The sequence below is a fragment of the Apus apus genome, chromosome 4, assembly GCF_020740795.1.
Source record: "Apus apus isolate bApuApu2 chromosome 4, bApuApu2.pri.cur, whole genome shotgun sequence".
Taxonomy (NCBI): domain Eukaryota; kingdom Metazoa; phylum Chordata; class Aves; order Apodiformes; family Apodidae; genus Apus; species Apus apus.
The window spans coordinates 46,753,301-46,770,509 of record NC_067285.1 but is presented as its reverse complement, the minus strand read 5'-3'; the positions used below and the strand labels follow the sequence as shown (position 1 = coordinate 46,770,509).

At 35.1% G+C, this 17,209-nt stretch overlaps 1 protein-coding gene across 3 annotated transcripts in view; it reads right to left on the bottom strand.

Annotated features, from left to right (window-relative positions):
- USP53 (ubiquitin specific peptidase 53) overlaps positions 1-17,209 on the bottom strand; it is a 37,521-nt gene that overhangs the window by 11,879 nt on the left and 8,433 nt on the right. For all 3 annotated transcript variants that reach the window (XM_051618483.1, XM_051618482.1, XM_051618484.1), the window contains exons 2-14: positions 16,108-16,812; positions 13,695-13,787; positions 9,558-9,692; positions 7,891-8,004; positions 7,727-7,809; positions 7,308-7,413; positions 6,367-6,513; positions 6,084-6,233; positions 5,422-5,608; positions 4,432-4,581; positions 3,226-3,369; positions 2,259-2,991; positions 685-758 (exon numbers count right to left, since the gene is read on the bottom strand). In XM_051618483.1, coding sequence (XP_051474443.1) covers positions 685-758; positions 2,259-2,991; positions 3,226-3,369; positions 4,432-4,581; positions 5,422-5,608; positions 6,084-6,233; positions 6,367-6,513; positions 7,308-7,413; positions 7,727-7,809; positions 7,891-8,004; positions 9,558-9,692; positions 13,695-13,787; positions 16,108-16,251 — 2,260 coding nt within the window. In that variant the 5' untranslated portion in view covers positions 16,252-16,812. The remainder of the gene's footprint in view (positions 1-684; positions 759-2,258; positions 2,992-3,225; positions 3,370-4,431; positions 4,582-5,421; positions 5,609-6,083; positions 6,234-6,366; positions 6,514-7,307; positions 7,414-7,726; positions 7,810-7,890; positions 8,005-9,557; positions 9,693-13,694; positions 13,788-16,107; positions 16,813-17,209) is intronic.

The following is a 17,209-nucleotide window of genomic DNA, read 5'->3' as shown; positions in this document are numbered from 1 at the left end:
AATCCATTTATGCTGTACATCTGCACTGCACCAAAGCCAAGAAACTGAATAAATGAAGGTGGTTTGTGGAACAGAAAGGTTTAAATGCCTCCCCAAAAAGTGACACTGTTATTGAACTACTGCTCCATCATATTTCCATCAAAATCTACCAAGAAGGAATATGAACATTTTCCATCTTTATTCATCAGTCTAACTCCCTGAAATGGTTAAAAACATGAACAAGAACAAAATTCAGAATTCACTGTAAAGGTAAGAAAGCCCACAAAACAGATTTATATTTTTTACCAATTTAAAAACACAGAGTACATGGTTATGATGAGTTGGCAATAAAGCTCACTACTGAAAAAGTATATAGAAGCCCCTAACATCTAGGCCAAAACAGCCACAAACTCTATGCCAATTTTCTTCTAATCCACCTAAATACAGCTACCTGATATCCAACTTGTCTAATTTTGAAATATTTGGTTATGGCTTTTAATAAAAAAGCAATGATAAATTGCATATAATTTTTTCAATTTTATGAAATATCACAACATTAACTTCTGCAGCAAAATAAAAAAAAATGCAAAAGGCCAATCAGCAATGTGTCCATACCTCATGTGATATTAGTAAGTTAGTATTAAAATTTTGGTACATCTAAATTATTTTTATAAAACTTATTTTATACATGTTAAAAGTTCTTACCATAAAAGTTTCTGTTCTGCTGGGATACTGGATGTAACACACTGTCAGCTTTTTTGGTTGACGAGGTCTGTTCACTGTAAAAGAAGCATAAGTGTAATTAGAAGGCTTAAACTGTTGATATATGTTCACAAACTTTACTGCTTTGAAAGTACACAAGTCTAAAAGCTTTGCCTATGTGAAACTGACTCCTGTTATCATCACTGTCACCTTTTCTCACTAACATACACAGTTATAGAAGATACCTAAGTTAAAGTGCCACCCCTACTAATACTTTTAATGTGTCAGGCTGTGCTGATGCAGATAAATTTAGGATGAATCCTTTAATACAGACACATTACACAGTTTGTGAGGCTGGAGTTCCAGTTTGTTCTGGCGATTGGATGCCCACTCATCCCAGCCTTACTCTAGAGTACAGCAGCAGGATGCTCAATATACAGCACATAAAAAGTAAATTTTCTTTATCTTAATGTCACAACAGCCCTGCTTAATAAAGACAGCTGGCTCCCGAAGTTATCAACAATAGGAAAGTGATGTGTCACCTGTGAGAAAGAACTACCAACTGCTTTTTTTCTCATTGTAAACTAAATAATTTTATAAAAAAATTAAAAATGCTTATTAACAGAAATTATTAAGAAAGCATGACTGCTTTGAATACCTGTTTTCTGTAGGGATTTTCAAATTGGTCAACAAATTCCATTTATTTGTAGGTTTTAACCTACACTTTGGTGCAGCAAAAGAACACTATCCACGTGGTAGTATATATTTTCCAATTTATCATCAGTATCACCCATGTCTGAAATAAATACATTCCTCAGCCCATCTAGTCCAAGCCCCCTTGCTCAAGCAGGGTCTATTACATCAGGTTGCCCAGGACCTGGGTTATGACTCCACAATGTCTCTTGGTAACACACTTGCTACTAACATACACAAATTTTTAGCAAGTTTAATAAAATTTGGCTACTAACCACATTTTTGACCAGTTTTAGTAATTTTACAGTTTTTAGCAAAGATTTCTTTCAAACAGGTCAATCAATTATCAAATGCTCACTAAATACACCTGAGGAGTTCTAGAAAACTACATTTTTGAACAATGACTAGTAACAGTGTAAGAGATTCACCTACTGCCACTCCCATCTCCTTGTCAGAGGCCTGTCTGTTCAACTGTGACAAATATGATTTATATAGACACTTCTATTCCATTACAGACAGCAAGTTACCCACAGTCTAAAAAAACTTGTCACTAAAGAAGTGTAGCAATTATTTCAAATTAACACACCCTGCCCCTCAGCTGGGCTTAGCAGTTCTGGCTCAGCACCATATAAACTTGGTTCAGTGCCTTCCAAACAGAACTGGTGTTGCAGCCCGAGAGCGAAGTTAAACTTAACACTTGATTCTCTGTACCCCCTTTTCTAGATATGTTGCTAGCTTTCTACATAACTGACCACAAGTGCATAAAGTTCCAAAGCCTGTTTTCTTGGTTAGTTTCTTTTTTTTTCAAAACAACACTTGAACATTAGAACAACTTATTTTTCTGTAAATACCATCTACGCAAGTTTTAAGAGGATTAGCATTACCTGCAGGAAGCACTTTCTTTAGCATTCTTGACATCTGCTGGATTGATTCCTTCAATAACAGGTGAATCTGGATTTGCAGATCCATTGCTGATATGATCACTGCTTTCATAGCCAGATTCCGTCCTCTGAATTTGCCAGTTATCACCATGGATTTTTCTCTCTGTAAATCCTTTGCTTTTTTCAGCATTCCCTTTTCCCTCTGAATCCAGTGAACTTCGACTTCCTGTATCCTGTTTTGTTTCATCTTCATATATAGTCATTAAACCTTTCTGGATTTGGTTCTCTTTTGGCCAATGGTTAAAGCTTCGCTCCTTTTCATGCTTAGATTTACTGTTCAGATTTGCCTTGTGCTTTGGGCTATGCTGTTTTTTCTCAGTCTCACTGAAAATGCTGTCTACGTTTAGTGTCTCTCGCATAGGTTTCCAGCCTTTACTTCTGCTTCTGCTGCTGCTGCTACTTGCTTTGTCCCGGGAGTCTTGACTGGCATCTGTATCATAGCCAGTGACAACATCAGTCCGGGTCCTGATCACTGGTTTCTCCCCAGAAGGAAAAGCTTCTGTTTTATTTGATGCAAGCACCTGCACAGAAAGCTTTGCTTGCTGAGGTGCATTGTCATGCTTATTGCAGCCCCTTCCCTGGCTGCTGTATATGCGTGGGTCAGCACAGTGTTTAACTCCGTTTCCAACTGGAGGAGACCCCAACTTCATATTGGGACGATCTTCCCCGATCAAATCTTGTAAGAGAAAAAAAAAAAAAAGCTCCATTAAAGTCCTCATTAACATTTAACTGATATTTTTACAGTACTTATGTTTCTTACACTATTTCAAACTCAGTGCACATTTCAGAAAACCGGGAAACTCTACTCTTACAGTGTGTTCTCTTAAAAGGAGAAATAAAATCTGCACAGCTAGTATTGGTGCTAAAAGCTATTTAATCCATTGATCCACTGGTCATTTAAAAAACTTACCTCTTTGTCTCCCAGACTCTTTTCTTAGGCCTCTGTCTGCATCTTTTCGTAAAGATGAGAAGCTTTTCATATCAGCAGCTTTCTGAGCACACTCTCTGGATATGTCCTTTAGCCTGTCTTTTTGATCGCTGTACCCTAACTTGGCTGCAAAAGATACTTCTTTAGTAATGATCTTTGACAAAACTTATTCATTATCAAAACACACATATACTTATGTACCATAACATTTAGTTTTTAACTTAAAAAGACTAACGAACTGCACAGTACAGATTCAGAAAATGAGATGCATAGCATAGATAAAATGTATAGCTATGTCCAAGGAGTCCACTAGATTGAACTAATGAAAATAACCAATGGAGCATTATACCAAGCATGGCTTGCAAAACACCTCTTATTAAAACTCAATGCTCAAGCCATTTTCAATGCATATACTAATTACATCAAATTTTACAAATTATACTGGAAAAATGAATTTAAGTTTAATGTCATCTAAATGTGAAGGTTTACTTCTATTAAAACAGTGGAGTCACTATTTATGAAAACAAATCCTTCTATTTCTGAAAAAGTATATACTGACTTCTTTTGAGTCATCACTCCAATAAAAAGAGTTACTGAGCTGAGCATCCTCAGTTCTAAAAAGTCTAGGAACTCAACAAAAAGAAAGAGGAGAAAGACATCAAGAGAAGGCAGCATCTCTCTGCCTGAGAAGGGAGTTCAGAGCAAAGGCACTGCCAGATAGTGCAAAAGTCACTGCATAGTCTGACTTCTTATAGCTTGATTTGCTTGGAGCCCTAACATACAGATAGAATGGATTTTTAAACACATAAGAAAACTTTTTTTGCTATTTTTTCCAAATATAACAAAGTCCATTAATATACAGAACTACAAATAATGCTCCACGTCATGGTACTTACTGTTGGCAGTGTTCCTCAAATAGCCAATGATACACAGAACTACACCACATGCTCCGAAAGATCAATCAACTTCAAGTTTTTCTTAACCAATAATATAATTGGAAGGCAAGATACTGTCTGAGGAATGTATCAAGGCCTCAGGAGCCATTTTTGTGCAGGAATAATGAGGGGTAATTAAAAAAAAAAATGCATTTACAGTTCTCCAGAAAAGTTAACATGTCATGGCAGATATTACTTAACCATTAGCTGTTATTCAAGATTCTTTCAAATCAATGACAGAATTCATACATACCTGGACCTCTACCACCACTAGCTTGAATATGGCTTCTACTGAATGCTGAATTATCTGGCTGAAGTTTTTTATTAGTCCTTTGATTCACAGGGTCTCCAATTCCATTCTCTTTTATGTGGTCTGATTTAGGAGCAGAATGCTTTTCAAATCCTAAAAAATAACATCTATCTTTAGAAATGAAAGGCTTCCTAAATTTAAGTTTCCAACATCTAAGTTAAAAAATAGGGAAACTTTTTAATTGCAGATTAAAACAAATGAACGAAAGAAAAACCTCACAAAAAGCCCACCCCACTTTTCAATATCCTAGGCAATAAGTTCTGTAATATAATAAATACAGCCATATGTATAGTGGTGGACAGTAGTGGAATAGGGTCCTCAATTCTTTTTTCCCTGAAGCAATGTTCTACTGCTACTGATTACGTAAAGAGAAACATGTCAAATTCAATTTGCCTTTAATTTATTTGTATATTATGTTTAATATTTGGAAAAAAAACACCAAAAAACCCAAAACGAAACCACAAGACAGCAGGACAAACTACAGAACAGAAAGACTGGATTCTTACATATTGAGGCCCACGCTCTCCAGATCTTGGAGAATGTTTCCTGTATTTTTCCCTAATTTCTGAATTGTGTTCAGTGTGTGTGTGTATGCATATAAATACACATGCTCCAAATATGCTTCCACATTTGTATGAAGCTTTAAAGTACCTTTTTATAGCACTTTTAAAGGTCTTTTAAATGTATCAATACACACAAAAGAACATCCACATATACAATTTTATCTTGCAACTACTGAAGTTACATGTAAAGTAGTTATGAATAATCTACAATAGAAAATCTTTTTTCCCCATTATCATTGAGTCCCAGTTTGTATTCCCTTAGACACAAAACAGTTCTAATATTGAATATACACACTAACCTCTTCTCTTTTGAGACCACTTCGATAATTATTTATAAAAGTATTTAAGAACAAAGCAACTAATCCATTACCTTCTCCTTTATAACCCAGGTCTTCCCCATGTCCTCCTGCTGCTTTGCATTGAGACCAGTGAATAATTTGCTTTGGAGCATCCTCTGGAGATACAGCTGTGCCATCTGGGTTGGCATAAAATAGCAACAATGGCTGGAAATGACATCGAATGCATCTGGAGACCACATCTTTCCATTTTGTTCCAATCTGAGAAAAAAACCAAACCAAAATAAAACCCCAGAACTTTATCAACAGAACTGAACCCAACTATGGAAAGAATAATTTATTAAGCAACAGATACCAAATGCCTAGTTCCAAAGGTACACTAAGATTCAGCATTTTGGCATGTGAGTTTATGTAAATTGTGGCAAAAAGCTAGAACCTGTATTACATGGGATAACAACCCGAACACCAACACTATGAATACAACTGCCAGTAATGAGGTCTTTTTTATGAAAGTAAGTACAAATTCAACAGAAGAGAACCGCATTAACATTCTGAAACATTCAGCACTGGTAAGGGAGAACTGCAAATTCTAAAATTCACTTGTAAAACCTGATTTACAAAACTCAAGATTTTTTAAAAATAAAGATATTTAACCTGTTTCAAGTTTAGTATCAGAAGAATGCATCCTAGAGAAGTAAAGATTATTTAATTTGGTAGCAGTAAAAACAATATTTACCTCTTTTACATTAGCATCATCAAACAACACCCATTTGCAACTCTTGGTGTGAAAGGCAAAGGCACAGTAATGTCGACTTGTGTAGCAAATCATTCCCACAAGGAAGAGTTCACTATTTTTGGCATTTTCATCTGTAACCCTATAAAAGAGCTGTAAAAATGGTTATATGTTTTCCTCTCACAGAAACAGTATCAAGTAGCACATTATAAACGTAAAATTAAGACATAAATACATCCAAAACTAAATTCTAGGATAAGCAAATAGCAAGATTTAGATCAGATACCCCAGGAAGGTAAAGTTGTGTTGCCAAATTCCGCATAACCTCTTCTGTCAGGTCAGAGTGTTCTGAATCCCAGACTAAACCGATCGTGACAATCTCAGGACAATTCATAAGAACACGACGAATTTTTATTTTTTGACCACAGTTACTCTAGAAAAAGGAAAAACAAAACAGAAGAGTGATGTGAGGGAAAACATTCCACTAAAAAATGGAAGTCCAAAGTTGAAAGTTGAGTTACTAGACAAGAAATAATGCAACAAAACAACTCTACAGCTTCTTCTAATTCTCAAATTTAATTATGGTGTTTGTTTCAAACAATTTAAGAATAAAATTCTTCAACATAAAAGCACTCTGATGAAGAGTACAGCTAAATTTCTACATCCAATCACCATCTTAAACCAGGAGTTTCTGCAAATATTCAAGTCACCAACACAGTTTCTTTTTTGATCCCCCTCCATTTAATAATTTAAGCTTAGGCCTATATGCTCTTGTGTACTTTCCTATGGTTCCTAAATTAACAGTATTTACACAGAACCATTTAAGGAAGACAGGAATTAAGTAGAACAAGGTAAAGGAGACTATTTTGTCAATAGAATCACAATGTTACTCCAATAGAATACAATGCTGTCAAGCTGTCAGTATATATGAACTAAAACCTGCTCCAACTAATTAAAACCACCTAGCTCTACATTGAACATGAAGTGAAGAATAAAACACTGACCTAATAACTCGACTTTCTAAACAGGCCACTTGCACTTACACTACCATGTTTATCTACAACTGGAGCAATAAGATATAAATTTAAGGACTTTTTTATCCCAGGCTAGACTGTGCTGAAGTGGCCACAGGTAATCCAACTTTTAGGGGAATACTTCAGCCTGATTTAATATCCTAAAAAGCTCTCCCGTGTATATCAAAGTACTTTGACATCTTTGTTTACTTACAGGACAGTTCCTGTAGTCATCAGTAGTATTTGCTGCCTGCAGCAATTCTGCAAACATTTCTGGCTTGAGACGTTCATGCCTCTCCATCATTCTTTCTACTTCGTTACTGTAAAAAATAAATGGAAATAACCGTGTACTGCTCTTCTTAAGAGTTAATAGATTTTAGTCAACTGTCAATGAACTATATCTTATCACTAAAAAGAAAAGGTACAGAGATAAAACACTAGCAATCAATACACTCTGTCAAGCTCTCTCTACATCTTGCTTTTGAAATCCAATTATACTTTTGGACAGTATCTCAAAAACTTTTTAACAAAAGAATACACATTCATTTTTAACACAGCATTTCCCTGGCATGCTTTGCTTATTATTGAAAGAGTGTATGTAGAGAAATGAGATACAGGAGTAGAAGCTCTTACCAAAGGGCTGTGGTAGAAATGTAACGCACAAACTCCGTAAAAGGCAACGGGTCTGATGATGCTCCACAACTGCGACACACACACTAAAAAAAAACAAAACACTTTTATTTACTCAGGAGAGTGGAAACAAATTATTTGTCAAAGCAATCAAATAAATGTCTGACCTGTTCATACAGAGTCATAGCAAACTTCTGATGAGAAATACAGGATTTGGAGGTGCACATATCTGTTTCACTGTTTGGCACTAGGTGAAAATGGATCCTCTCAAGGATATTTTCCTGAATAGAAATAAAAATGCAAATATGAAATGATGAAGTCAGAATATACAAGCAACATTACATTTTAATACTCCAACTGCTCCCCTTGGCTCCAAGTAGTCCACTTACAAATTTATTGTGTAATTTATTCTGTCCCCATTTACAAACCAGTGGATGGCAATTCTCTTCGTTTCAAGATTTCCAAACATTAACAAAACAGCAGTAGACAACAGTTACCCAACTGCTCTTCCAGACTGCACTCTCCTTTGGAGGAAGTTAATCTTCAGGAAAAAATTTAAAATCTGTTCTTACAGTGACACATGGCATTAATGTCACTGCAATGACAAAAATATTTTTTGGATCAGGCCTCTGTCTCATTTCTTCTTAAATTTTATGTTTTCTCTGCATATCAATCTGATCACCTGATCACATTCAGCACAAGCACCAATGCCACAAGTACCATGGACAGAAGCCTGGAAAAATCTCACAAACAGCATATGCCTGATCCCATCCCAGGTATCACTTTTTACCTTAAAAGAAAAGAAAAAAGTATTTTGATTGTCATCAGCTTGGCCCCTGAATCACTATGGCCATTTTTTCCTTTTTTGCCAAAAATACTAAGGGAAGTGGTAAGAAGAGAATCTTCAGGTAGAATTTTCTTCAGGTAGATCATTCAAAGAGCTCATTACTTCAGGGTTCCAAATGTATTTTGATTAGATAAGAGTACTAATGAAAGATTATCTTTCATTACTGCAAACCTTTAATTTGACTGCAAGATCTCAAACACCCACTTTCAGGAGTTCTCCATTGAATTTTCCTGTGTATGTGAAAATGCATCTAGCAGGTAAGTATTTGTGGATGCTACCAAAGGATGTTCAAAACTGAAAATAATCAAAGTAGCAACCACATTTTCTGTCCCTCAGATCTGTGTCTAAAGGTTAATACTGATTTATTTTTTTTTAAATGGTGAACAATTTTCATTGTCTAATACAGGAGGATGTCTTAGAAAGGCTTCTTTATCAGTGTTCTGTGCAATTTTGAGTCACCTTTTATGGTGCAGTAATGGCTCACATTTTTCAATGAGACACATGGCAGCAACAGTCACAATCTTCAAGTATTTGTTCACCCTTGGATAAGAAAATGAAAATATCTTCTGCAGAAGACTTTAGTAATGAGCTGGCTCATTTTAACAGAATATATTTCAATAGCTGATGAGAGAACACTTGGAGGAACAGAACATATATTCAAATCTGTAAGTGCCTCTTTTCTGAGACAATAATCCTTCTCTCCATGCAAAAACTTTATGGAGTGATTGAGAGTTCATCATTCTCACCAACCTCCTGTAGTAACGTTTCACAAATCCCTCTGCCTGAGCTAGGGAACACAGTAAGGAGCAGATGCAAGATTACTCCACCCCACTCAATGTGTCTGTTCCTCTAAACTGGCATAAATAAAGTCACTAGTAACATGTCACTGATACCCCACCTTTGAGCCTGGAGCTACCAAAACAACAGGCAGACTCGGCATCCCCAAAACTAACATAATTCTGCTAAACCATCACACCAATAACTTACAAAGCATTCTGCTGCATCATCCATGAATCCAAGCTGGAAGCGCTGTTCATCCTTAAAACTTTCCGCCAGGGCATGTCTCATATTATCCGATGGGAGTGCTTTTTCTCGACTGTGTTGAAATTGTGAAAATATTGCCTAGGAAAACAGACGATTATTTAACTTGATTAGTCATTTGACTAGGCACTATGGTTCTACACAAATACCTCAGTTCTCATCCAGCACACCTAAACAGCAAATACATAAAATATTTATACAGCTATGCAACTTCAGAAATTATTGTTTTCTCTCAAAATTGCTTAGGTTCCATGTTCTGTTACTCATTCCATTATAAGCAGTTGTGCTACCAACAGTGAACTTTGATCTAGCAGAAAAATAACAAAGTAGTAGAGAAAAATGCAAGTGCTTGACTTTAGCTCCCAGATGTAATACAAGCCCTGGTCTGTAATTATGCAGCTTTTTTAATTCGACCACTGGAATAGCAGGTCATGCATATATCTCATCTTCACAGATAGTGTGTATTTCCTAGGGCATAATGTAGTACCACTTGAACTAGTTTAGCACCCATCATTCATTAAATAATGCAACATTTACGTTTCCACTTCAGACAGGAGCATATCTATTAAAATTACAGATATGCAAAAAAACCTCCCATAAATTAGACAGAATATTGATATCTTTCCTATTAAATCAGCTTTTTACTGAACCAGTGCACACAATACAAGAGAACAGGTAAACATCTGCAGTTCTAGAACATGGTATTGGATTGCACTTAATTTTTCATTCATTTCCCAGAAGAGATAATTGGCTACTACTTTTATTTTTGACAGAGCAACATATGCAAGTGACCTCATAATTTAGCAAGTAAGGGAGGTTGATTCTGAAAGAACTTAAAGTTAAAAGCTATTAAATGAATGAGAAAACTTTTGCAGATATTAAAATGTGTAATCCACTGTCAAGAATTCTAAGTCAAGCTTTAAAGAAAAATGAAGATAATAAAGACAAAGCAAATCAGGAGAGGCCATGTAAAATATAAGTAAGGATTTGCATTCTTCACATAGGCTTCCTATGGTTAAAAAAAAAAAATTGTTTGACAGAGGGCAAAGACACAACAGAGTAGTGAAGTTGCAGTGCTAACAGAAAGTGGTCTTTTAACCCTGATGCATTCCAGGGTGTGTGTCAAATATTTAAACTTCCCTCACATAACAAAAAGCAAGGACTATTGGTAAAAATCTCAGTCAGTATCTCAAAAACTTAGTTTTGAATGTTTGCATTAACAGATCTGCTGACACAAGTCAACTCTGCTTTGAAAACTTTTACCCCTTCTCATTTTGGCTTCCAGGTAATTTTTGGTATGCAAAAGCCTCACACATATATCTAAAATAAAAGAAGTACAGATAAAGCAGTTATGCAGATATATATGCTCATTTTAGTGGCTTGCATAGTCAAAGTCCCTTCCCAGTGTTATCCAGAGAAGAAAAGAGCTTATTTAACTCTCAGAATGCTGCCAAAAGACAAAAATAATGGATTGAACTGAAGTAAACCATAATGTATTTGCTATACTTTTAGCTTATAGGATTAAAGACAAACCTATAGGTTTGTAGATAAAATATCCACCTTTACTGGTGAACAAGTCAGAAGGGTTAAAATGGCCCAAGACCACAAAAAAAAAAAGCACCAACACAACTCACAAACAAGTTACTGAAATGCATCCTCATCCAACATATACGCTGCGTGAAAATCAAAACGCCCCAGGTTCTGAACACAGAACAAACCAAATCACTCAACCAGTATCTCTAAAAAGCCAAGGCAAAACCAGTACTGTACATAATGACTGAGGACAGACACTTCCAAATGAGTTAACCACAATGTTTTGAGCTCAGTACCTAGGCTACTGGCCAGGGAGTTATAAATACCACAAATATACTGTTTAAACAATAACTAATTCCATTCTAATAAATTTCAGAACATGCAGCAATAACACTTCTTATCAGTATTCTTGGGAATGTATCCAAATCAAGACATGGCAGTCCAGCCAATGCAAAATACTCAGGTACAGAAAGCCATTTAGATAAATCCCACAAGAAGATGCATCATGGGAGTAACCAATCCCTCGAGGACAGATACTTGAAAGAATAAGGAACATTTCAAGTCCTAAATTACAGCAGTCTTATGAAGCAGCTGAAGTCAGTGTATTCCTTTGGAAGGTGACTTAAAATAATGCAAAACCTGTCTCACTTTGTCCTGGAGCCCCAAGAACAACAGGAAGAGAGAGGGTATTAAGGTACAGCAAGTGGCATGTTTAACTTGAAAAAGAAATAAGCACCTAGTGCTCACAGGTGCACCATTAGAATAGAATGATTCATCACTTACAGGTTCAATTGCAACACACCATGAGCACTGCCTTCTTCATGTTTCTGAGAAACTGAAGCTGCTACAATATTTTTTGCTATGATCTCAGCGATCTGATTAGTCATGAGGAGTATGTAGTGTAACAGTAATTGTAATTCCAGTAATTGTCATACTTCATCCCCCTGCATTGCTTAAAGGCACTTCCACAGTGCAGCACTGAACAAGGCTGTATGCAACCAGATCTTCACATGTAATACATCATATCCAAAGGGAAAGGCTATAAAGTTTACTCTGTATTATCACATCAGATATGAACATGAATCCCTATACCCACAAAACTCCAGGAAACTAAAGCTATCATGCCAAGACAGACAAAAAAGATTTTCTCTGAAAACATAGGTGTGCCTGAGTTATGGTCTGAACTTTATTTACTAACAAGATCAAGGCTCCAGCACACAGAAGAGAATGATGAGCATCATGTGCAGAACATTAGTGGAACAGAAAGTCCAAACATGTTTTGTGACATCCAGAGCTTGTTAAGAGGTTGAAATAAAACCCCAGGACATTAGTCTGAATATGTCTAGTCTCAACCTACTTGAACTTGCTGGCTTTTTAAAAGAACCATTTTAACCAAAGAGATAAAATGGCACCTTCTAGGAAAAAAACTATTGGGAAAAAGACAACACACCCATTCAAAACCAGCTGTACCATACTGCAATCAGGTTAAACACTGGCTGAAAAAAACCTACACAGAACATAGGTTATACACCTCCCGAAAGATAAATAAATGCCACTGCAAACAGTTCTTGCCTAAAACAGTAACAAGGTTTGGACTGTGAAACTCCCCGAGAATAAACTCCAAAATACTTGGCTTATCCTTGCCTACAATTTAGCATCATCAAAAACCACTTCCTCAATGGAGTACATTTTCAAACAGTGCTGCCCCTTTCAGCTCCCTCCAGATGAGTGATTCCCAGTTCTGTATATCACTACATCTACTACTGTATTTGACTATACATTCTACAGTCCTGTATTAGAATCCCAAAAGTGTCTTTATTGGCAGCAGAAAGTGCATACTACTAAAAAAACTCCCGACCTATAAATTTTTTCATCGGGATTTTTAGCCAAATGAACCAGCACACAGCCAAATACCCGTGCAGTAAAAGTAACAAGAACCTAACAGAATTTGACATTTGTTTACAGACTTCAGATGAATTACAAAACTATTTGAAGCACAAGTTTTATGCACTAGTTCAGATATGCAGCTCTGACTTACTTTCAAACACTAAAAAGTTACCAGCCTTCATTAATTTTTCAGTATCATTACCTGCCTTTCATTATTTATGAACAATTAAGCTCTGAAGTGTTACCATCAACTACTTAATAAAAAAATAATCTTGAGACCTTACCAGGCAGTAATACAGTTATGATAAAATAACTGTATTCAAACACTGCAGGAAAGAAGAAAAGCATATGCATACCAACAGAACAAAAAAAAAAAATCTCAAGAGACTAGCTAGAAATTTTCAAATACATTATACATTTAATAGACAAAAGTTCTATGTTTAAGCAGACTGTAAAATTTGTGTACTGTAAAATTTCTTCTTTAAACACAATAAATTATTTCTGTTACAAACATGTTAGAAATATCCTTTAATCTAAGTTGCTTCTTTACACAAGAATAACTCAAGAGTCACTCAGACATATGTATGTTAAGGATAGAACTTAGTAAAAATTAATTGTATTACTTTTCGCTCATTTTGAAAGATTCCAGAAATTATTATTTACCTTTAAAGCACAAAATATGCAGGCATCTCCCTGACACACATGTCCAGTTAAACCTCTTAAACTTCGTCGAAATATATCAAGTTGCCATAACACCTAAAAAAAAAAGTTTCACAGAAAGTAAGTAATGAGTTCTAGTTCTGTGTTTAACACAGCAACATATAGCAAATTTTCTTTTTTAAAAAATTTCATATTAATTGTACAACTTGAGCACCAACATTGCTGAAGAATTATGATCCTTCTCCATTAGTTTATAAATTGTGGAGCTGGAAGTGGAGGGTAAAATTTAAAATTTAATCTCCTTTTAAAACTTTCCGAAACAACAGCAAGTGTGGAAATAAAGCTGAAGTACTCTTAAGGAAACAAGCTGCAAGGTAAACTCCGTATGGAGATTGGAATAGTCTTATGGCTTGACATAAGAGGATTTATGTCATTTCTCAATACATCTCAAATGACACAAGCATCACTTTGGGTTAAGTCAATACTAAATTCTTACGGTCTATTACTAAAAAGATTGCAAATACATTTGTTTTTCCACAGATCAAAAGAATACTGGTCCTTAATCAGGTATGTTTCTACCTTTTATTAATGTAACTACTTTGTATAAAGGTAGTATCAGCTTGGCTGCACTATTCTGCTTTCAGAATCTAACATCTTAGGCACTAATCAGTGCAGTAGTTCAGAAAGTTGCCAAATAAAAAAACCAAACCAAACAAAACCCCAAGCCCCAAAAGTGAGTTCTCAAGAGGCACAGTAACACAACAGCTGCAAATCCAGGAAAAAAAATAAATAAATCCTATCTATAAATATAAAAGCTAAAATTAATTAGGATTCATTTGAAAATCTGTCTGAATCTCAGTTTTGAAGGTTGAACAGAGGTTAAAATAAAAGAAAGGAACAGATTCCTCTTTCTAAAAGGGCAGTCACTGATCATCACCCACCATCTGATAAACAGCAGTAAGTTGTGAAGTAGTAGGATTATCTGAAACTATACGTAAAAATTACATTGGCTTTAATTTTAGGGCACCCTAAGGGAAAACGGCAAAACTGCAAGAGAATATAGGTCATGCTGTTCCCACTGAATATAAAACAGCAAACTAATTCTACTAAACCTATTGTACATTTTAATTTTAAACACATTTAGATACCATACACACCACATAGATGTATCTCTAATATCTCCTATGTTTAAACCAAATATCACTTTAAAGACTACAGTTTCTTAGGAAGTCTATGCATCTGTTAAGCTCTCTGCCATTGCAGCAAATAATTCTGTACAATTTGAAAATTATCAGGTCTAAAATCTAAGCATTACCAAGACACACACTGTTTTGCTTTTAATTTGCACAGCCATAGAAATTTTTTGTTGTTAATTTCTACATTTAAAAATACTAGAAACTAAACTATTCCGGGCATTCTGACTTGCAGACAATGGGGAAGGCTAGCACTGCTGTGTCACTGAATTAAGTAGATCCCCATATTGCCTATGGGAAGTAGGTTTGTAAAAGCTCAAATTTTTATCATGCTGATGTCACTGTACTATTAAACCATCTGAAGATCTGAAGAGCCAACATTTTTTAAATTACAGCTCATGAAAAGGTAGAACAGTGTGAAGGCAAACATATGGAAGAAGCTGGTTGGTAATACGTATGCATAAAAAAAAAAAGGAAATTTAAGTCACACTTCTTTGGTATCAAGTACATCTCCTACTCAAACTCCACAAACCTCTCCTAATATTAGAATCAAAGCTTTCAACTACATGAGCATCTTCTGATATGTCCCAGTACCAGAGACTCATGATAATACTGAGAAAATGGCATTTTAATAAAAATAGCATCCTATTCAATACATGTAGTAGTACTGGTTGCTCTACATTGTCTTGTAAATTTTGCCAAGTAATAAAACTGCTGTTTGACAGAAATATTAGTTTTAAAACTCAAGCAGCAAGTTTTAAAATTATGACATAAGTTTCCAAATATAAAAGGAAAGTTTTTGCAATATTCCAAATGCACGCAAAGAAAAGAACATACTGTAATTTTTTGCAATATTACATGCTTAACACTCTCAATTGAGTCCTTAAAATGAAATGTTAAATAAAATTACTTAATTACTTCCTCAGTTGTCTTTTTTCTATGATTACTGCATTTTCTCTTTTTGTTTTGTTTTGTTTTTTTTTCCCCATTTAAAGAAAGCCCATTCCAAAAAGACATGCTATTCTTTCTCACTTTGAATCATTAAGAAATTGAAATGAGAGCTGGATTTCATGACACTGAAAAATGTGCTGTATTTTTCTGTAGAATACACATACCGCAATACAAATGGTAAAAAAGGCATTGCCAAGAGAACACTTTCTCTACTATGACCATCTAAACTGCTACAAAACCAAAACTGTTTAAGAAATGAAGGTTTTTCTTACCTGAACAGCACTATTCAGAAAGCAGCTGTTTTGTCCTGGTTCGTTTAATAACCCTTTTGTAGGGGCCAGGGACAATATACTTCCAGGCTGATAAACTTTTCCAAGGTTACCCCCAGGTTTTCTTAAGAATTTCACCCATGCCATTATTTTTTAGACTTTGTAATCGCAGTACTTATGCTTAAATATTTAAGGATATGATGGGTGCAAGGCAAAGAAGAAAGTGCCAAGAGAATTGCTCTAAAGTCATGGCATTCCATTCAACTCTGTGCAATGGTAACCATTCATGGGTTTAAGTCCATTCCCCATGAGCAGCTGTCAGCATTCTACAATGATCAGTCTCAAAGTTAAAACACAGCTATACAAAGTTTTTAACTCTCAGACTTAAAAAAAAGAAGCATCCAGTTATGATTAAAACACGTTAAAAAGTTATTAGAATAAAAGTTCTTATTAAGCAACTTGCACAGTAACTGACTTCTCCTTTCAGGGATATAAATAAAATATTACTATAAACCATTAGTTGTATGATATCACAGCTTTTTGTACATATATATATATATATATATCACAAAAAGGGAAAGTTCTTGACAGGCATTATACTCCTATTCTCTCATTTTGTTCCATCTTCTTTTTACTTTTAACTGTGATTCATAAAATATATTCCAGTTTAGAAGACTCCATGTCTATTTCATTCTCTTTCCAGTGAACCTGAAAGAGGAAAAAAAAAAGTATAAAAATAAAAGTTTCCAAAATGTTAGAGACCACCTAAATCAGAAAAAAGATCATGGCCAAAACAATCTCTTAATCTAAAGGCAGATATAATAACCAGGGAAGAGAAGGAGAAACTATTGCCACATACAAGTTTTTTAATGCAGAAAAGTTATTTTAGCTGTCATAATCAATTACCTTCTAACTTATTATGTATCTCTAAAGACCACAATAAAATTACTGTAAAGGGCCTGCTAACAATACACAATAGCTTATAAAAAGACATTACATGAGTTATTCTAATTTTGAACGTCCAAGTATAGTAAAAAGATTACCAAGAAATATTTTGATTTAGCACTTGAAAGCCTAAGATGGCTTTGATTTCAATATCCCAGCA